This window comes from Cherax quadricarinatus, chromosome 18 (assembly GCF_038502225.1).
Source record: "Cherax quadricarinatus isolate ZL_2023a chromosome 18, ASM3850222v1, whole genome shotgun sequence".
Taxonomy (NCBI): domain Eukaryota; kingdom Metazoa; phylum Arthropoda; class Malacostraca; order Decapoda; family Parastacidae; genus Cherax; species Cherax quadricarinatus.
The window spans coordinates 3,627,087-3,647,466 of NC_091309.1; the positions used below are offsets into that span (position 1 = coordinate 3,627,087).

General features: G+C 40.0%; 1 protein-coding gene across 1 annotated transcript in view; it reads right to left on the reverse strand.

Annotated features, from left to right (window-relative positions):
• HDAC6 (histone deacetylase 6) overlaps positions 1 to 20,380 on the reverse strand; it is a 151,873-nt gene that overhangs the window by 79,509 nt on the left and 51,984 nt on the right. The window contains exons 7-9 of the mRNA XM_070086084.1: positions 19,793 to 19,966; positions 12,734 to 12,926; positions 2,151 to 2,210 (exon numbers count right to left, since the gene is read on the reverse strand). Of these exons, the coding sequence (XP_069942185.1) occupies positions 2,151 to 2,210; positions 12,734 to 12,926; positions 19,793 to 19,966 (427 nt within the window). The remainder of the gene's footprint in view (positions 1 to 2,150; positions 2,211 to 12,733; positions 12,927 to 19,792; positions 19,967 to 20,380) is intronic.

Consider the following 20,380-nt stretch of genomic DNA (forward strand, 5'->3'; position numbering starts at 1 on the left):
GTTTGAAAGGTGCTTTGAAGTGACCTCAGACACTCAGTTGACCCTAAGAGAGTTCTGGAGGAATCATTTCAGTATCCTCCACTGCATAAGCATTATAGGTAAGGCTTGGGAGGGAGTGACTTCCAGGACTTTGAACTCTGCTTGGAGACAATTGTTGCCACAATGTGTAGTCCAGAGGGATTTTGAAGGGTTTGAGGCTGACCCTGACCCTGCCTGTTGTGGAAGGTATTGTGGCATTGGGCAAGTCCATGGGGTTGGATGTGGGTGGCAAGGATGTGGAAGAGTTGGAGGAGGACTACAGGGAAGAGCTAACCACTGATGAATTGAAAGAGCTTCAACTGGAACAGCAAGAGGCCATAGCTGAGGAACTTGCTTCAGAGGAGGAGGAAGAGGGAGTGAAGGAGGTGCCTTCTTCAATGATTAAGGAGATCTGTGCAAAGTGGAATGATGTGCAAAGTTTTGTCGAGAACTACCACCCTGAGCAAACTGAAACAAGCCATCTCTGCAACAAGTTCAGTAACAGAACTATGTCCCATTTTAGGTAAATCTTAAAGACGCCAGAAACAGAGCACTCTTGACAGTTATTTTGTGCGGCAGGGGTCCACTGACTCTCAAGCTGGTCCTAGTGGCATTAAAAGACAAAGAAGGGAAGTAACCCCAGAGAGGGACTTGTTACCTAAAGTCCTTATGGAAGGGGATTCCCCTTCCAAACAATAACCCCAACTCCCTCTCCTCCTCCTCCCTATCTTCCAGATGCCAGCAAGTCTCTTCAATAAAGGGAAGTATATGTTATTTTAAATGTTTATTTAAATTTTAATTTATATATTTTATTACTAATTTAAGTACTATATGTATTTATCTATACTGTTGTATTCTGGGCACCTCTGCAAAAACAGTGATTATGTGTGAGTGAGATGAAAGTGTTGAATGATGATGAAAGTATTTTCTTTTTGGGTATTTTCTTTCTCTTTGGGTCACCCTGCCTCGGTAGGAGACGGCAGACTTGTTAAAAGAAAAGAAAGATGTATTTATCTGTGTTGTATGTAAAACTATATTCTTTAAAAAAAATTTTTTTTTGTGAACATTTTTGTGGGTCTGGAATGGATTAATTGAATTTACATTATTTCTTATGGGAAATATTGCTTCGACTTTTGGCCGTTTCGAGTTTAGGCCTAGGTCTTGCAACAGATTACGGCCAAAACTTGGGGTTCCACTGTATCTAACAGGTTAGTTGAAAATGGTATAAAATATACAAGTGCAACAATTGGGTATTTTTACTGTTGAAATGCTTCACCTACACATTAGACTTCTTCAGTAAAATACAGATGAGGTAGCATAAGCAGTAGAGATGAAAAGATGATGTAATTAGTCCATCACCCTGAAGACAGTTTTGAGGTGGTCAGTCTCTCAGAGTTCAGCTCTATGGAGCTAAATTCTTTTCCAGGCTGAGGGACTGACCACCTAAAAAGTATGTCTTCCAGGGTGATGGACTGATTACACTGTCATTTTATCTCTACTGTTTCTGCTGCCATCTCTGTATTTGACTGAAGAAGCCTACTGAATAAGGGAAATGTTTTCAACAATAAAGATACCCAATTGTTACACATGTGTCTTACTCATCAACTACCTGAAAACCCAAACACATTCTTTCAAAATAAATGAAAATTTACCGATGAAGTGCAACCATACATTTGCAGCCTATATTTAAGTTTATTATGCATTTTATATTCTTCCCCAAAGAAGTCTAAAGCCTTGTATGGAGTTCACAGAACGAGTTCTATCTATCTACCTATCTCTCGGTCTGATTAACTTCCATCCAAAGTAATAGCCAGATCAAAGTTAGATACAGTAATAAATTGCAAGTTGATGAGCGAGTCTTGGCATCAATCAATGTACCGAGGTAGAGATGGAGAACAGAGACATCAGTGCATGTAGAAGTAGATGGAATGGGAATACCGACAAGTTGTAGATAATAAAGACAAAATCAGTAACTGTAAACCTTATTCAGACAATTTTTTTTGCCTACACAGGTTGTTTTCAAGTTGACAAAAACTGCTGTGCAGGCAAAATTGTCTGCATAAAATTTCCCTCTGCTACTCTTGTCTGTATCATCCACAAGTTGGCACATATACATTTATCAAAGTTCTAACCTCAAAACATCCAATTGCAGAATCATACCCTGCCGAAACAATGATGAGCTCAGGATTGAACTGAAAAGACAAGTACTAGCAATGCAGTCTCACTCTAATAAAAAGAAAAAAAAAGATTAAAATAATATTAGAGATAAAGATAGAGAAAGAGAGATAGAGACATTTTATTTTTTCATCAAACCGGCCATATCCCACCAAGCCAGGGTGACCAAAAAAAAAAAAAAAAAAAAAAAAAAAAAAAAAAAAAAAAAAAAAAAAAAAAAAAAAAAAAAAAAAACAAAAAAAAAAAAAAAAAAAATAGTAATATATAGAGGAGAAGGGGGTTACTAGCCCCTTGCACCCGAAAGACAGATATATCTATATGTATCTGTCTGCAAAAACAGTGATTATGTGTGAGTGAGGTGAAAGTGTTGAATGATGATGAAAGTATTTTCTTTCTTTTTGGGTCACCCTGCCTCGATGGGAGACGGCCAACTTGTTAAAAAAAAAAAAAAAAAAAAAAAAATATATACAGTGGACCCCCGCTTAACGATCACCTCCCAATGTGACCAATTATGTAAGTGTATTTATGTAAGTGCGTTTGTACGTGTATGTTTGGGGGTCTGAAATGGACTAATCTACTTCACAATATTCCTTATGGGAACAAATTCGGTCAGTACTGGCACCTGAACATACTTCTGGAATGAAAAAAAATATCGTTAACCGGGGGTCCACTGTATATACATATAGGTAGTAGGTTGGTAGACAGCAACCATTTGGGGAGGTCCTACAGTCCTACGAAGTGAGTGTAAAAGGAAGCCTGTATTTCTTTTACATGATGGTAGGATTGCTGGTGTCTTTTTTCTGTCTCGTAAACATGCATGATTTCAGGTACGTCTTGCTATTTCTACTTACACTTAGGTCACACTGCACATACATGTACATGTTTATGTATACACACTTATCTGAGTTTTCTTTGATTTTTATCTTAATAGTTCTTGTTCATAGTGCTTTTCCTATCATATCCATGTGGAAGCAGAATGAGAATCTTTCCTCCGTAGGCCATGTGTGTTGTAAAGGTCGACTAAAATGCTGGGAACAATGAGCTAGTAACCTCTTTACTTGCATAGCTTACTAAAAAGACAAAAGAAGACAACCGTCAGAGTGGGATGTTTGAATGTGCGTGGATGTTGTGCAAATGATAAGAAAGAGATGATTGTGGATGTTATGAATGTGAAGCTGGATGTCCTGACTTCAGGTGAAACAAAGCTGAAGGGTGTAGGAGAGTTTCAGTGGAGAGAAATAAATGGGATTAGGTCAGGGGTTTCAAATAAAGTTAGAGCTAAAGGAGTAGCAATAACATTGAAGGATAAGTTATGGCAGGAAAGGAGGGAATATAAATGTATAAATTCAAGGATTATATGGCATAAAATAAGGGTTGGATGTGAAAAGTAAATTATAGTAAGTGTTTATGCACCTGGAGAAGAGATAAGTGTAGATCAGAGAGAGACATTTTGGGAGATGTTCAGTGAGTGAGTGGGGAGTTTTGAACCAAGTGAGAGAGTACTTTTGGTTGGGGATCTCAATCCTAAAGTGGGTAAAAATACTGTGGAGGGAGTAGTAGGTAAATTTGGGGTGCCAGGGGTAAATGAAAATGGGGAGCCTTTAATTGAACTATGTGTAGAAAGAGGTTTGGAAATAAGTAATACATATTTTACGAAAAAGGAGGATAAATAAATATACAAGGTATGATGTAGCACGTAATGAAAGTAGTTTGTTAGATTATGTTATTTTTTTTTTTATTAGCACACTGGCCAATTCCCACCAAGGCAGGGTGGCCCGAAAAAGAAAAACTTTCACCATCATTCACTCCATCACTGTCTTGCCAGAAGGGTGCTTTACATTAGTTTTTAAACTGCAACATTAACACCCCTCCTTCAGAGTGCAGGCACTGTACTTCCCATCTCCAGGACTCAAGTCCGGCCTGCCGGTTTCCCTGAATCCCTTCATAAATGTTACTTTGCTCACACACCAATAGCACTTCAAGTATTAAAAACCATTTGTCTCCATTCACACCTATCAAACACGCTCACACATGCCCGCTTGAAGTCCAAGCCCCTCGCACACAAAACCTCCAGGATGTACATGTTTATAGAGGAGCAACGGATATATTGGATCATTATTTAGTTGTAGCTACAGTTAGAGTAAGAGGTAGATGAGACATAAGGAAAATAGCAACAGCAAGTAAGAGAGAGGTGAAAGTGTATAAGCTAAGGAAGGAGGAAGTTAGGGTGAGATATAAGCAACTATTGGCAGAAAGGTGGGCAAACGCAAGTATGAGTAGTAGGGGGGGGGGTTGAAGAGGGTTGGGATAGTTTTAAAAATGCAGTATTGGAATGTGGGGCAGAAGTTTGTGGCTATAGGAGGATGAGTGCAGGAGGAAAGAGGAGTGATTAGTGGAATAATAAAGTAAAGGGTGTGATAAAAGAGTAAAAGGTAGCTTATGAGAGGTTTTTACAAAGCAGAAGTGCTATAAGAAGAGCTGAGTATATGCAGAGTAAAAGAAAGGTGAAGACAGTAGTGAGAGAGTGCAAAAGAAAAGCAGATGATAAGAGTGGGAAATGCACTATTAAGAAATTTTGCTGAAAATAAGAAAAAAACTTCAAGTGAGATAAACAAGTTAAGAAAGCCTAGGGAATGACTGGATTTGTCCATTAAAAACAGAGAAGGGGAGTTAGTTGATGGGGAACTGGCAGTAATTGGCAGATGGCAGGATTATATTGAGGAACTTTTAAATGTCGAAGAAAGGGAGGCGGTAATTTCATGCACTGGCCAGGGAGGTATAACATCTTTTAGGAGTGAAGAAGAGCAGGATGTGAGTGTGGGGGCGGTGCATGAGGCATCACATAGAATGAAAGGGGGTAAAGAAGCTGGAACTGAAGGGATCATGACAGAAACGTTAAAAGCAGGGGGGGGGGGGTTATTGTGTTGGAGTGGTTGGTATTTTTGTTTAATAAATGTATGAAAGGTAATCCATGGGGAAGTGGAATGAGAATCTTTCCTCTGTAAGCCAAGTGTGTTGTAAAAGTCAACTAAAATGAAGGGAACAATGGGCTAGTAACCCCTTTTCCTGTAATAATTACTAAAAGGAATAAGAAGAAATTTGTCCAAGTGGGATCTCTGAATGTTCGTGGATGTTGTGCGAATGATGAGAAAGAGATGATTGTGGATGTTATGGATGAGAAAAAGCTGGATGTCCTGGCTTTAAGTGAAACAAAGTTGAAGGGGGTGGGAGAGTTTCAGTGGAGAGAAATAAATGAGATTAGGTCAGGGGTTTCAAATAGAGTCAGAGCTAAAGAAGTAGCAATAATGTCGAAGGATAAGCTATGGCAGGAAAAGAGGGACTATAAACATATTAATTCAAGGATTATGTGAAGTAAAATAAAGGTTGGATGTGAAAAGTGGGTTATAGTAAGCGTATATGCACCTGAGAAGATAGAAGTGTAGAGGAGAGAGAGAGATTTTGGGAAATGTTGAGTGAATGTGTGGGGAATTTTGAACCAAGTGTGAGAGTACTTGTGGTTGGGGATTTCAGTACTAAAGTGGGTAAAAATATTGTGGAGGGAGTAGTAGGTAAATTTGGGGTGCCAGGGGTAAATGAAAATGGGGGGGCCTTTAATTGAGCTATGTGTTGAAAGAGGTTAGGTAATAAGTAATACATATTTTATGAAGAAGTGAATAAATAAATATACAAGGTATGATATAGCATGTAATGAAAGTAGTTTGTTAGATTAAGTATTGGTGGATAAAATGTTGATGGGTAGGCTCCAGGATGAACACGTTTATAGAGGGGCAACTGACATATCGGATCATTATTTAGTTTTAGCGTAAAAGGTAGATGGGACAAGAGGAAAATGGCAACAACAAGTAAGAGGGTGGTGAAATTGTATAAACTAAGGGAGGAGGAAGTTCAGGTGAGATATAAGCAACTATTGGCAGAAAGGTGGGCTGGTGCAAGTATGAGTAGTGAGGGGGGGGGGGGGGTTTAAGAGGGTTGGAATAGTTTTAAAAATGCAGTATTAGAATGTAGGGCAGAGCTTTGTGGCTATAGGAGGGTAGGTGCAGGAGGAAAGAAGTTGATTGGTGGAATGATGAAGTAAAGGGTGTGATAAAAGAAAAAAAGGTAGCTTATGAGATGTTTTTACAAAGCAGAAGTGTTATAAGAAGAATAGAGTATATGGAGAGTAAAAGAAAGGTGAAGAGAGTGGTGAGAGTGCAAAAGGACAGTGGATGATAGAGTGGGAGAGGCACTGTCAAGAAATTTTAATTAAAATAAGAAAAAATTTAGAATGAGTTAAACAAGTTAAGAAAGCCTAGGGAATGAATGGATTTGTCAGTTAAAAATAGAGTAGCGGAGTTAGTATATGGGGAGATGGAAGTATTGGGTAGATGGCGAGAATATTTTGAGGAACTTTTAAATGTTGACGAAGAAAGGGAGGCGGTAATTTCATGCACTGGTCAGGGAGGTATATCTTCTTGTAGGAGTGAAGAAGAGCAGGATGTGAGTAGGGGGGAGGTGCCTGAGGCATTAATGAAAGGGGGTAAAGCAGCTGGGACTGACGGGATCATGAGAGAAATGTTAAAAGCAAGGGGGGATATAGTGTTGGAATGGTTGGTATTTTTGTTTAATAAATGTATGAAAGAAGTGAAGGTACCTAGAGATTGGCAGAGAGCATGTATAGTCCCTTTATAGAAAGGAAGGGGGACAAAAGAGATGGTAAAAATTATTTTTTTTTTTTTATTATCACACCGGCCGATTCCCACCAAGGCAGGGTGGCCCGAAAAAGAAAAACTTTCACCATCATTCACTCCATCACTGTCTTGCCAGAAGGGTGCTTTACACTACAGTTTTTAAACTGCAACATTAACACCCCTCCTTCAGAGTGCAGGCACTGTACTTCCCATCTCCAGGACTCAAGTCCGGCCTGCCGGTTTCCCTGAATCCCTTCATAAATGTTACTTTGCTCACACTCCAACAGCACGTCAAGTATTAAAAACCATTTGTCTCCATTCACTCCTATCAAACACGCTCACGCATGCCTGCTGGAAGTCCAAGCCCCTCGCACACAAAACCTCCTTTACCCCCTCCCTCCAACCCTTCCTAGGCCGACCCCTACCCCGCCTTCCTTCCACTACAGACTGATACACTCTTGAAGTCATTCTGTTTCGCTCCATTCTCTCTACATGTCCGAACCACCTCAACAACCCTTCCTCAGCCCTCTGGACAACAGTTTTGGTAATCCCGCACCTCCTCCTAACTTCCAAACTACGAATTCTCTGCATTATATTCACACCACACATTGCCCTCAGACATGACATCTCCACTGCCTCCAGCCTTCTCCTCGCTGCAACATTCATCACCCACGCTTCACACCCATATAAGAGCGTTGGTAAAACTATACTCTCATACATTCCCCTCTTTGCCTCCAAGGACAAAGTTCTTTGTCTCCACAGACTCCTAAGTGCACCACTCACTCTTTTTCCCTCATCAATTCTATGATTCACCTCATCTTTCATAGACCCATCCGCTGACACGTCCACTCCCAAATATCTGAATACGTTCACCTCCTCCATACTCTCTCCCTCCAATCTGATATTCAATCTTTCATCACCTAATCTTTTTGTTATCCTCATAACCTTACTCTTTCCTGTATTCACCTTTAATTTTCTTCTTTTGCACACCCTACCAAATTCATCCACCAATCTCTGCAACTTCTCTTCAGAATCTCCCAAGAGCACAGTGTCATCAGCAAAGAGCAGCTGTGACAACTCCCACTTTGTGTGTGATTCTTTATCTTTTAACTCCACGCCTCTTGCCAAGACCCTCGCATTTACTTCTCTTACAACCCCATCTATAAATATATTAAACAACCACGGTGACATCACACATCCTTGTCTAAGGCCTACTTTTACTGGGAAAAAATTTCCCTCTTTCCTACATACTCTAACTTGAGCCTCACTATCCTCGTAAAAACTCTTCACTGCTTTCAGTAACCTACCTCCTACACCATACACTTGCAACATCTGCCACATTGCCCCCCTATCCACCCTGTCATACGCCTTTTCCAAATCCATAAATGCCACAAAGACCTCTTTAGCCTTATCTAAATACTGTTCACTTATATGTTTCACTGTAAACACCTGGTCCACACACCCCCTACCTTTCCTAAAGCCTCCTTGTTCATCTGCTATCCTATTCTCCGTCTTACTCTTAATTCTTTCAATTATAACTCTACCATACACTTTACCAGGTACACTCAACAGACTTATCCCCCTATAATTTTTGCACTCTCTTTTATCCCCTTTGCCTTTATACAAAGGAACTATGCATGCTCTCTGCCAATCCCTAGGTACCTTACCCTCTTCCATACATTTATTAAATAATTGCACCAACCACTCCAAAACTATATCCCCACCTGCTTTTAACATTTCTATCTTTATCCCATCAATCCCGGCTGCCTTACCCCCTTTCATTTTACCTACTGCCTCACGAACTTCCCCCACACTCACAACTGGCTCTTCCTCACTCCTACAAGATGTTATTCCTCCTTGCCCTATACACGAAATCACAGCTTCCCTATCTTCATCAACATTTAACAATTCCTCAAAATATTCCTTCCATCTTCCCAATACCTCTAACTCTCCATTTAATAACTCTCCTCTCCTATTTTTAACTGACAAATCAATTTGTTCTCTAGGCTTTCTTAACTTGTTAATCTCACTCCAAAACTTTTTCTTATTTTCAACAAAATTTGTTGATAACATCTCACCCACTCTCTCATTTGCTCTCTTTTTACATTGCTTCACCACTCTCTTAACCTCTCTCTTTTTCTCCATATACTCTTCCCTCCTTGCATCACTTCTACTTTGTAAAAACTTCTCATATGCTAACTTTTTCTCCCTTACTACTCTCTTTACATCATCATTCCACCAATCGCTCCTCTTCCCTCCTGCACCCACTTTCCTGTAACCACAAACTTCTGCTGAACACTCTAACACTACATTTTTAAACCTACCCCATACCTCTTCGACCCCATTGCCTATGCTCTCATTAGCCCATCTATCCTCCAATAGCTGTTTATATCTTACCCTAACTGCCTCCTCTTTTAGTTTATAAACCTTCACCTCTCTCTTCCCTGATGCTTCTATTCTCCTTGTATCCCATCTACCTTTTACTCCCAGTGTAGCTACAACTAGAAAGTGATCTGATATATCTGTGGCCCCTCTATAAACATGTACATCCTGAAGTCTACTCAACAGTCTTTTATCTACCAATACATAATCCAACAAACTACTGTCATTTCGCCCTACATCATATCGTGTATACTTATTTATCCTCTTTTTCTTAAAATATGTATTACCTATAACTAAACCCCTTTCTATACAAAGTTCAATCAAAGGGCTCCCATTATCATTTACACCTGGCACCCCAAACTTACCTACCACACCCTCTCTAAAAGTTTCTCCTACTTTAGCATTCAAGTCCCCTACCACAATTACTCTCTCACTTGGTTCAAAGGCTCCTATACATTCACTTAACATCTCCCAAAATCTCTCTCTCTCCTCTGCATTCCTCTCTTCTCCAGGTGCATACACGCTTATTATGACCCACTTCTCGCATCCAACCTTTACTTTAATCCACATAATTCTTGAGTTTACACATTCATATTCTCTTTTCTCCTTCCATAACTGATCATTTAACATTACTGCTACCCCTTCCTTTGCTCTAACTCTCTCAGATACTCCAGATTTAATCCCATTTATTTCCCCCCACTGAAACTCTCCTACCCCCTTCAGCTTTGTTTCGCTTAGGGCCAGGACATCCAACTTCTTTTCATTCATAACATCAGCAATCATCTGTTTCTTGTCATCCGCACTACATCCACGCACATTTAAGCAACCCAGTTTTATAAAGTTTTTCTTCTTCTCTTTTTTAGTAATTGTATACAGGAGAAGGGGTTACTAGCCCATTGCTCCCGGCATTTTAGTCGCCTCATACGACACGCATGGCTTACGGAGGAAAGATTCTTTTCCACTTCCCCATGGACAATAGAAGAAATAAAAAAGAACAAGAGCTATTTAGAAAAAGGAGAAAAACCTAGATGTATGTATATATATATATGCATGTGCGTGTCTGTGAAGTGTGACCAAAGTGTAAGTAGGAGTAGCAAGATATCCCTGTTATCTTAGCGTGTTTATGAGACAGAAAAAGAAACCAGCAATCCTACCATCATGCAAAACAGTTACAGGTTTTTGTTTCACAGTCATCTGGCAGGACGGTAGTACTTCCCTGGGTGGTTGCTGTCTACCAACCTACTACCTATAAAATAATAATGAGAATACCAGGAAAAGTGCATGGCAGGGTTATTATTGAAAGAATTAGAGGTAAGACAGAATGCAGGATTGCAAATGAGCTAGGAGGTTCTAGAGTGGGTAGGGGATGTGTAGATCAAGTGTTTACATTGCAGCATATATGCAAACAGTATTTAGATAAAGGTAGGGAAGTTTTTATTGCATTTATGGATTTAGAAAAGGCATATGATAGAGTGGATAGAGGAGCAATGTGGCAGATGTTGCAAGTATATGGAATAGGTGGTAAGTTACTAAATGCTGTAAAGAGTTTTTATGAGGATAGTGAGGCTCAGGTTAGGGTGTGTAGAAGAGAGGTAGACTACTTCCTGGTAAAAGTAGGTCTTAGACAGGGATATGTAATGTCACCATGGTTGTTCAATATATTTATAATTGGGGTTGTAAAAGAAGTAAATACTAGGGTGCTCGGGAGAGGGGTGGGATTAAATTATGGGGAATCAAATACAAAATGGGAATTGACACAGTTACTTTTTGCTGATGATACTGTGCTTATGGGAGATTCTAAAGAAAAATTGCAAAGGTTAGTGGATGAGTTTGGGAGGGTGTGTAAACGTAGAAAGTTGAAAGTGAGTATAGAAAAGAATAAGGTGATGAGGGTATCAAATGATTTAGACAAAGAAAAATTGGATATCAAATTGGGGAGGAGGAGTATGGAAAAAGTGAATATTTTCAGATATTTGGGAGTTGACGTGTCAGCAGATGGATTTATGAAGGATGAGGTTAATCATAGAATTGATGAAGGAAAAAAGGTGAGTGGTACGTTGAGGTATCTGTGGTGAGAAAAAAAAAATGTTATCTATGGAGGCAAAGAAAGGAATGTATGAAAGTATAGTGGTATCAACACTCTTATATGGGTGTGAAGCTTGGGTTGTAAATGCTGCAGTGAGGAGGCGGCTGGAGGCAGTGGAGATGTCCTGTCTAAGGGCAAAGTGTGGTGTAAATATTATGCAGAGAATTCGAAGTGTGGAAATTAGGAGGAGGTGTGGAATTACTTAAAGTATTAGTCAGAGGGCTGAAGAGGGGTTGTTGAGGTAGTCTGGTCATTTAGAGAGAATGGATCAAAGTAGAATGACTCGGAGAGCGTTTAAATCTGTTGGGGTAGGAAGGAGGGGTAGGGGTCGTCCTGGTAAAGGTTGAAGGGATGGGGTAAAGGAGGTTTTGTGGGCGAGAGGTTTGGACTGCCAGCAAGCATGTATGAGCGTGTTACATAGGAGTGAATGGAAATGAATGGTTTTTGGGACCTGACGAGCTGTTGGAGCGCAAGCAGGGTAATATTTAGTGAAGGGATTCAGGGAAACTGGTTATTACAGATTTAGCCGGACATGAGGCCTGGAAATGGGAAGTACAATGCCTGCACTTTAAAGGGGTCTGGGATATTGACAGTTTGGAGGAACTTCTGAAATGTCATATCTGAATGCCTTTGCAAAGACAGTGATTATGTATGAGTGAGGTGAAAGTGTTGAATGATGATCAAAGTATTTTCTTTTTTGGGGATTTTCTATCTTTTTGGATCACCCTGCATGTGTGTGTGTACGTACATAAATATTTAGTATATGCAAGGTGTACATGTTTTGTGTATGCTTTGCACTATACATTTATCAAAATAAATTTCTTTAATGAAACTATTATGGTGAGAAAAATGAGATTAAACAAAAAATAATGTGACAATTAAAATACATTGGATGAAGCAAAGAAAAATTAATTCTATCATATATTACATAGTAAAGAAGCTTTACTTAATGACAGTTAACAATGAGGAGATAGGTAATAGAAATTTAAACACTTTTAAACATTTAAACATTTTGAAACATTTTTCAGAAATAGAGATAAATATTAAAAAAATATTCACAACACATTATTTAAAAAAAAATTGTATATGCAATGGCAAACGACCAAAGGCGTACAATACATCCCTCACTTATGACATTAACGAGTTACTGAAAATTTTATACTAGGCTGGTTCTTTGGAAGTGGGAACCCATTTTTCCACAGACACCCAGGTTATAATGGTAAGTGCATTCCCAAGCCATACTATTCTAATTGATTTTCAACCTGCACAATTTTGATTCCAAATTATATCAATTCATTATTTTCCTAGCATACAATTCTATCAAAATGATATTGCTCATTAAAAACTAGCTGATTAATATTCTTGTACATTATCTGACCCTAACCTCGTATGCCACAGGAAGAAGAATTTGATGGAAAATGGCTAAGTAGTCTTCATTCCTCATGCCAGTCTTGTTGAGGGGAACATTGAAATTGAAGCCTCGGCCAGCTCCTTCACCTACGTAGTTGTAGTTACTTTCCCGCAGGTGGGGCCAAAAACTGGCATGTTCGTAGCGGTGAATAGAAAAGTAGAGCACTCTGCAATGCATGAAGTTCACACAAAATATTTACTGTTTGTATTACTTCTCAATTTCACTTTTAAATACACAGGTATTTTTATAAATTAAAAAACACAAAATCTTTAATAATTTTTAATCTAAACATTAATTTAGAAAATGCTCCTTTTAATATTTCAGCCATTTTAGAATACCATTAATATGAACAATTAAATGGGTACTAAAGTAGTGCTCACAGGAATTGATGGGAACAATACCGAGGGAGAAGTGATTTTTCTGAATAGTTAGTGAGCTTAACACGATTTCCAGAAAGTTTAAGGCTGTACATAGACAAAATGAATTTGAGCAAGCGATTTCAACCCCTACCCGTTTTTTTACTGGTATTTCGTTCTATGCACTCCGCACATTTCTCAATGCTTATCACCTAATAAGATTACCAGTAGTGATTTCATAATAAAAATTCACAGAAATTAGTTAGATTTTTTTATAATTCATATTAAATACTACTGTAATTCCGTACCACGGTCAGCTGCTGCTGCTGCTATACCACGTTCAGCTGCTGCTGCTGCTGCTGTACCACGGTCAGCTGCTGCTGTTGCTGTACCACAGTCAGCTGCTGCTGCTGCTGTACCACAGTCACCTGCTGCTGCTGCTGCACCACAGTCACCTGCTGCTGCTGCTGCTGCACCACAGTCACCTGCTGCTGCTGCACCACAGTCAGCTGCTGCTGTTGCTGTACCACAGTCAGCTGCTGCTGCTGTACCACGGTCAGCTGCTGCTGTTGCTGTGCCACAGTCAGCTGCTGCAGCTGCTGCTGTACCACAGTCACCTGCTGCTGCTGCTGCACCACAGTCACCTGCTGCTGCTGCACCACAGTCAGCTGCTGCTGCTGATGTACCATGGTCAGCTGCTGCTGCTGATGTACCACGGTCAGCTGCTGCTGCTGATGTACCACGGTCAGCTGCTGCTGCTGATGTACCACGGTCAGCTGCTGCTGCTGATGTACCACGGTCAGCTGCTGCTGCTGATGTACCATGGTCAGCTGCTGCTGCTGATGTACCACGGTCAGCTGCTGCTACTGATATACCATGGTCAGCTGCTGCTGCTGGTGTACCATGGTCAGCTGCTGCTGTACCACTGTCAGCTGCTGCTGCTGCTGTACCACGGTCAGCTGCTGCTGCTGCTGCTGCTGTACCATGGTCAGCTGCTGCTGCACTACCATCAGCTGTACTACTCGAAGATGTGGAGAGACTGCTGTTGGTTTGGCTTAACGAGAAACAATTAACCCCAGAGGGTTAGCCACCCAGGATAACCCAAGAAGTCAGTGAGCCATCGAGGACTGTCTAACTTATTTCCATTGGGGTCCTTAATCTTGTCCCCCAGAATGCGACCCACACCAGTCGACTAACACCCAGGTGAACAGGAAAAAATACCTGGAACTAGTGCTCATATTCGTGAATTTAAGGCCAGCAAAGGTTAGTTTGAGAGATTTAAGAATCTTAGTGGCATACACAGTGTGATAAGGCATGGCGAAGCTGAAAAATTCCAACCCCAACAAGAGTTCAATTGTGACAAAACAGGCCTGTTCTGGAAGAAAATGCCAAACAGGACCTACATTACTCAGGAGGAAAAGGCACTCCCAGGACACAAGCCTATGAAATACAGGCTAACTCTCATGTTTTGTTGTAATGCTAGTAAGGATTGCAAAGTGTAGCCTTAACTCATATATCACTCTGAAAATAACTGTGTTCAAGAAAAACAGTGTCTCATCACTCATCAATACTCTTCAATAACTGTAAGTGTCATTTTAACATTTATTTGTGTAGTTATTGTGCATGTCTCATTCATTTCTTTGTAGGGAAATGTATATTTCATGAAAAAAAAAATTATTTTTTTTTAATACTTTTGGCTGTCTGGAAGAGATTTATTGGATTTCCATTATTTCTTATGGGGAAAATTAATTTGGCTAACGATAATTTCGTCTAATGATGAGCTCTCAGGAACGAATTATCGTTAGCCGAGGGTCCACTGTACTTGCAAAAATGGTCAGTAAGCTGTTTACTATTATACAGGCTGTATACAAGCTCATGTTCAGGGTCCATACTGTTTGTGTGCATAAACAGAAATGTGTAAAACTTAATATTAAGAGAAAAACAAGAAGAATATGACAATGGTTTACTGTATATCAAATGAAAACATATGGGAATACTATAGCTATAGATTGAGATTTTTAAATTTGTTTCAGAAACAAGAATACTGATCTTGTAAAGTTTATATTTTGTGGGAAAATTATGGATAAATGTTAAGTGGTATAATTAACGTGAGTGATTCCTGGCAAGGTAATTTAATACAAATTTAAATGTATGAAAACAACAGAGTGATATAAGAATACAATAATGATTATCAAAACTAGTAAAATACTCATAATACATGTCTCCCTCTACATTCGCGAGGGTTAGGGGATCAAGAACCTCACGAATGTTGAAAATTCACTAATGTTTGGTGCACAAATATATTGTAGGGAAATATAATATAATAGCATTTACTTAGCCTAACAATACTGCTTCCTTAGCCTATTGAACCATAAACAATCATAAAACACATGAAAACATTGTAAAATATTGTACTAGTGCCAGCCCTTTGGTAAAGATGAGAAAGACTATAGAATTCAAGAAAGAATTTGTAGCAGAGTACCAAAGTGGAGGAGGAAGAGAGAGGGGAGACTGTGCCTTCTTCAGTGATTCAGTGACTATGATACTAAAGCAGCACGAGTCAATAAAGAGTATAGTACCAACCAGTGATAAACTGTAGCATTAATAATGTAGCAAGTAAGTTAAACGATTAATCAATAGAAAAAAGGCAGCACAAAACTAACTCCTCCGATGTTGTTGGAGGTATATAGCGCTACTGACAACATCGCCGCCTCTGCCGCCTTCACCACCACAATGCAAGGCTTATGCTCTAGTGGCCCTTATACACCCAACAACACAACACAACACTATTCGTGACATATGTAATGGCATATTTTACTCATTCTAGAGTGTATGTCATGTTTCTATATTATTAATACTGTTTATGTCATATTAGATCAATTATGATAGATAAATAAGCCGTAGAGTTGATATTAGTGTCATATTGAAGGACTATCTTGCCCTGTCTCCAAATATAAATATGATTAGGCGGCAGAGCATTCGTGAATGTTTGAAGCCTGCGAAAGTTGAACTGGCGAATGTGGAGGGCGACCTGTAATCAAATACAGCTCTAGCATACAACTTAAGAAATTAGTGGAGAAGTCATAACTTTAACCTTTTCAGGGTTGGTGCCGTACTAGTACGGTTTGCACACCAGGGTTGGTGCAGTACTAGTATGCATAAATTCTAGCGCCTTCAAATCTAGCGAAAGAAAGCTGGCAGGCCTACATATGAAAGAATGGGTCTATGTGGTCAGTGTGCACAGTATAAAAAAAATCTTGCAGCACACAGTGCATAATGAGAGAAAAAAAAACTCCGACCATGTTTTTGCTTTAAAACGGCGACATTGCAGTCTATATTTGTATGCTATTTATGGCTGTATTCTAGTTTTCCTGGTCTCATTTTATAGAATGGAAGACATATTACAGAAATTGAGATGATTTTGATTGATTTCACAATGAAAAGTACCTTGAAACTGAGCTCAAAGTAGTAGAAATGTTCGATTTTTGCCGAAGTTCAAAAGTAAACAAATCATGCCACGCGTCCAATACATGTCAACTGGTGAGTCTAATTTTCTTTCACAAGTGCACTGATATTATTTATACCATTTCTACACTAATGCAGTAATCTGCATAACAGTAAATCTTCTATTTTTTTGTTAGAATAAAAATTCAAAGTGGAAAGCAAAAGAAATGTAAGAGAGGCCTGGGGACATGACTAATGAACAGAAAAGATGTTATTTTAGTGCCAGGAATGTCTGTCTTGTTTATTCTGAACCCTATTTGGAAATTGGTATCTTTTGAAATTTGTCTGAAATTGGCAAAATTGCCAATTTCTGACCACTTTATTGGATAGTTGAAATCTGTAAATGGGTGGTTTCTTGTACTCATTCGATAGAAAAAATAGAGTTCTAGTGAAATAGTTATGATTTTTGTCGACTGGTACATTGGAATTGGCCGAAAATAGGGCTCAAATTGGGCAAAATCGCCAATGCATAAACATCGTCGAGACCACGAACTTCGCGAGAGCATAATTCCGTAAGTTCTCCATCAAATTTCTTACTTTTGGTGTCATTATGATCGGGAAAAGATTCTCTATAATTTCGTAAGAATTTTTTTTTTTTTTTAAATTTCCGACACTGAGAACAAGTTTAGGAGAGAGCCTGCCAACCCTGAAAGGATTAATAAGATCCATGTTAGGCAAGACAAACATGCAACAATTAGGTATCCTTATTTCGAAACATTTCGCCTACACAGTAGACATCTTCAGTCAAGTATGGAAAAGCTGGTAGAAGCAGAAGAGATGTGAAGACGATGTAATCAGTCCATCACCCTTGAAGATCTACTTCTGAGGTGGTCAGTCCCTCAGCCTAGTGAAGAGTATTTGTTCCAAAGTCTGAAACAATGTGAAGTTGAAGTGGCAGTATGGAGCCTTATATACTGTCAGGTGAGATGTAGGTCACTAGTAGAAGCAAGAATGTAATCAATGAGAGATCACGTCCCTTAATATTCAATAAGATCCATACTGGAAGGAGCACTGATAATCTCTTATCAAAGGAGATAAGAATTTAAATATCATTTGATCCTTCAAGTATTTTCCATGTATAGATTACAAGATCCCTCTCAGCAAAAGTAACATAAATGTGTTTCATATCTTTTCCCATATTTATGCTTAGTACAGTACAGAACATTCTAAAAGTTGCACATCAAAGTACAGTTGACCCCGGCTTACGATATTAATCCGTTCCTGACAGCACATCGTAAGATGAAATTATTGTAAGTCAAATTAATTTTCCACAAGAAATAAAGGAAATCAAATTAATCTGTTCAAGACACCCAAAAGTATGACTTTTTTTTTTTTTTTACCACATGAAATGTACATTTTCCTACACACAAAAAGAAGGATACATGCACAATATATATTGTGCATGTACATGTGTACTAAATGAAGAATAAATGACACTTACCTTTATTGAAGATGTAGTGATGAGATTGTGTCCTGAGAATGCCTTTTCCTCCTGAGTAATGTAGGTCCTGTTTGGCATTATCTTCCAGAACAGGCCTTATCACACTGTATGCCACTACGATTCTTAAATATCTCAAACCTACCTTTGCTGGCCTTAAATTCACCAATATGAGCACTAGTTCCAGGCATTTTTTCCGGTTCACCTGGGCATTAGTCGAATGGTGTGGGTCGCATCCTGGGGGACAAGATTAGGACCCCAATGGAAATAAGTTAGACAGTCCTCGATGACATACTGACTTTCTTGGGTTATCCTGGGTGGCTAACCCTCTAGGGTTAATTGTTTCTCGGTATTCTCGATAAGCCACATCAATAACAGTCTCTCCACATCTTCAAGTAGTACAGCTGACCATGGTGCTGCAGCAGCTGACCGTGGTGCAGAAGCAGCAGCAGCAGCAGCTGATGGTGCTACAGCAGCAGCAGCTGACCATGGTGCAGCAGCAGCTGACTGTGTGCAGCAGCAGCTGACCATGGTGCAGCTGACCATGGTGGCCCGGTGGCCTGGTGGCTAAAGCTCCTGCATCACACACGGAGGGCTCGGGTTCGATTCCCAGCGGGTGGAAACATTTCGACACGTTTCCTTACACCTATTGTCCTGTTCACCTAGCAGTAAATAGGTACCTGGGTGTTAGTCAACTGGTGTGGGTCGCATCCTGGGGGACAAGATTAAGGACTCCAAGACAGTCCTCGATGACATACTGACTTTCTTGGGTTATCCTGGGTGGCTAACCCTCTAGGGTTAATTGTACCTCGGTATTCTCGATAAGCCACACCAATAACAGTCTCTCCACATCTTCAAGTAGTACAGCTGACCATGGTGCTGCAGCAGCTGACCGTGGTGCAGAAGCAGCAGCAGCTGATGGTGCTACAGCAGCAGCAGCTGACCATGGTGCAGCAGCAGCTGACTGTGGTGCAGCAGCAGCTGACCATGGTGCAGCTGACCATGGTGGCCCGGTGGCCTGGTGGCTAAAGCTCCTGCATCACACACGGAGGGCTCGGGTTCGATTCCCAGGGGTGGAAACATTTCGACACATTTCCTTACACCTATTGTCCTGTTCACCTAGCAGTAAATAGGTACCTGGGTGTTAGTTAACTGGTGTGGGTCGCATCCTGGGGGACAAGATTAAGGACTCCAAGACAGTCCTCGATGATGCACTGACTTTCTTGGGTTATCCTGGGTGGCTAATCCTCTGGGGTTAAAAATCCGAACGAAATCTTATCTTATCTAGCAGCAGCTGACCGTGGTGCAGCAGCAGCTGACCACGATGCAGCAGCAGCTGACTGTGGTGCAGCAGCAGCTGACCGTGGTACGACAGTATTTCACTAGAAGCTTTCTTTGGGCCTATGGTAGCTTATTTAGCATTTACAAGCACTAAAAACACTGGAATAATACAAAATTTATCAAATGTATGTGCGCAACCGTGTCTGCCCTGGCTTGTAAACAATGTCACACTAGCTCAACTGAGGCGCTCAGGCCAGACAGATGCGTGGACGCGTACAGGACGAATGATGTAGGTCGAGTTTTTCAAAATATGTCAGGGTCAAATTTTTATGCTGACAAGCATCCTAAGTCGGTTTTAACGTAGGTTGAGGACATCATAAGTCAGGGGTTCACTGTATTTCAGGTGTTAATAAAAAAATATATAAATTGACATTTTGTAGGGTTGTGAATCACCTGGGGTCTGAGTAAAATGCATACTGGGAGGCTTGCCCATGGTGGACATCCCAGTCAACTATGAGGATGCGTGACAAGCCATGTTTTTCTAAGGCATGACGAGCTGCTAAGGCCACATTGTTTATGTAGCAGAACCCACAGATCTCTGACTCCATAGCATGATGGCCAGGTGGTCTGAAAAGAGAAATACATGTATAAATTTATACATTAAAAAGCAAAAAAAATAAATAAATAAAAATGATGTAAGAACACAGGTTTGTGACTGGTGTATGAAAAAGAAAAATGAATAACTCAGTACAAAATACATGTACTATACTGCATTTGTTAAGTTGTTTTTGTAATTTTTTTTTTTAACAAGTCGGCCGTCTCCCACCGAGGCAAAGTGACCCAAAAAGAAAATACTTTCATCATTCAACACTTTCACCTTACTCATACATAATCACTGTCTCTGCAGAGGAGCTCAGATATGACAGTTCAGTAGTCCCTCCAAACTGTCAATATCTCAGACCCCTCCTTTAAAGTGCAGGCATTTTACTTCCCATTTCCAGGACTCAAGTCCGGCTATATCAAAATACAGTGGACCCTCGA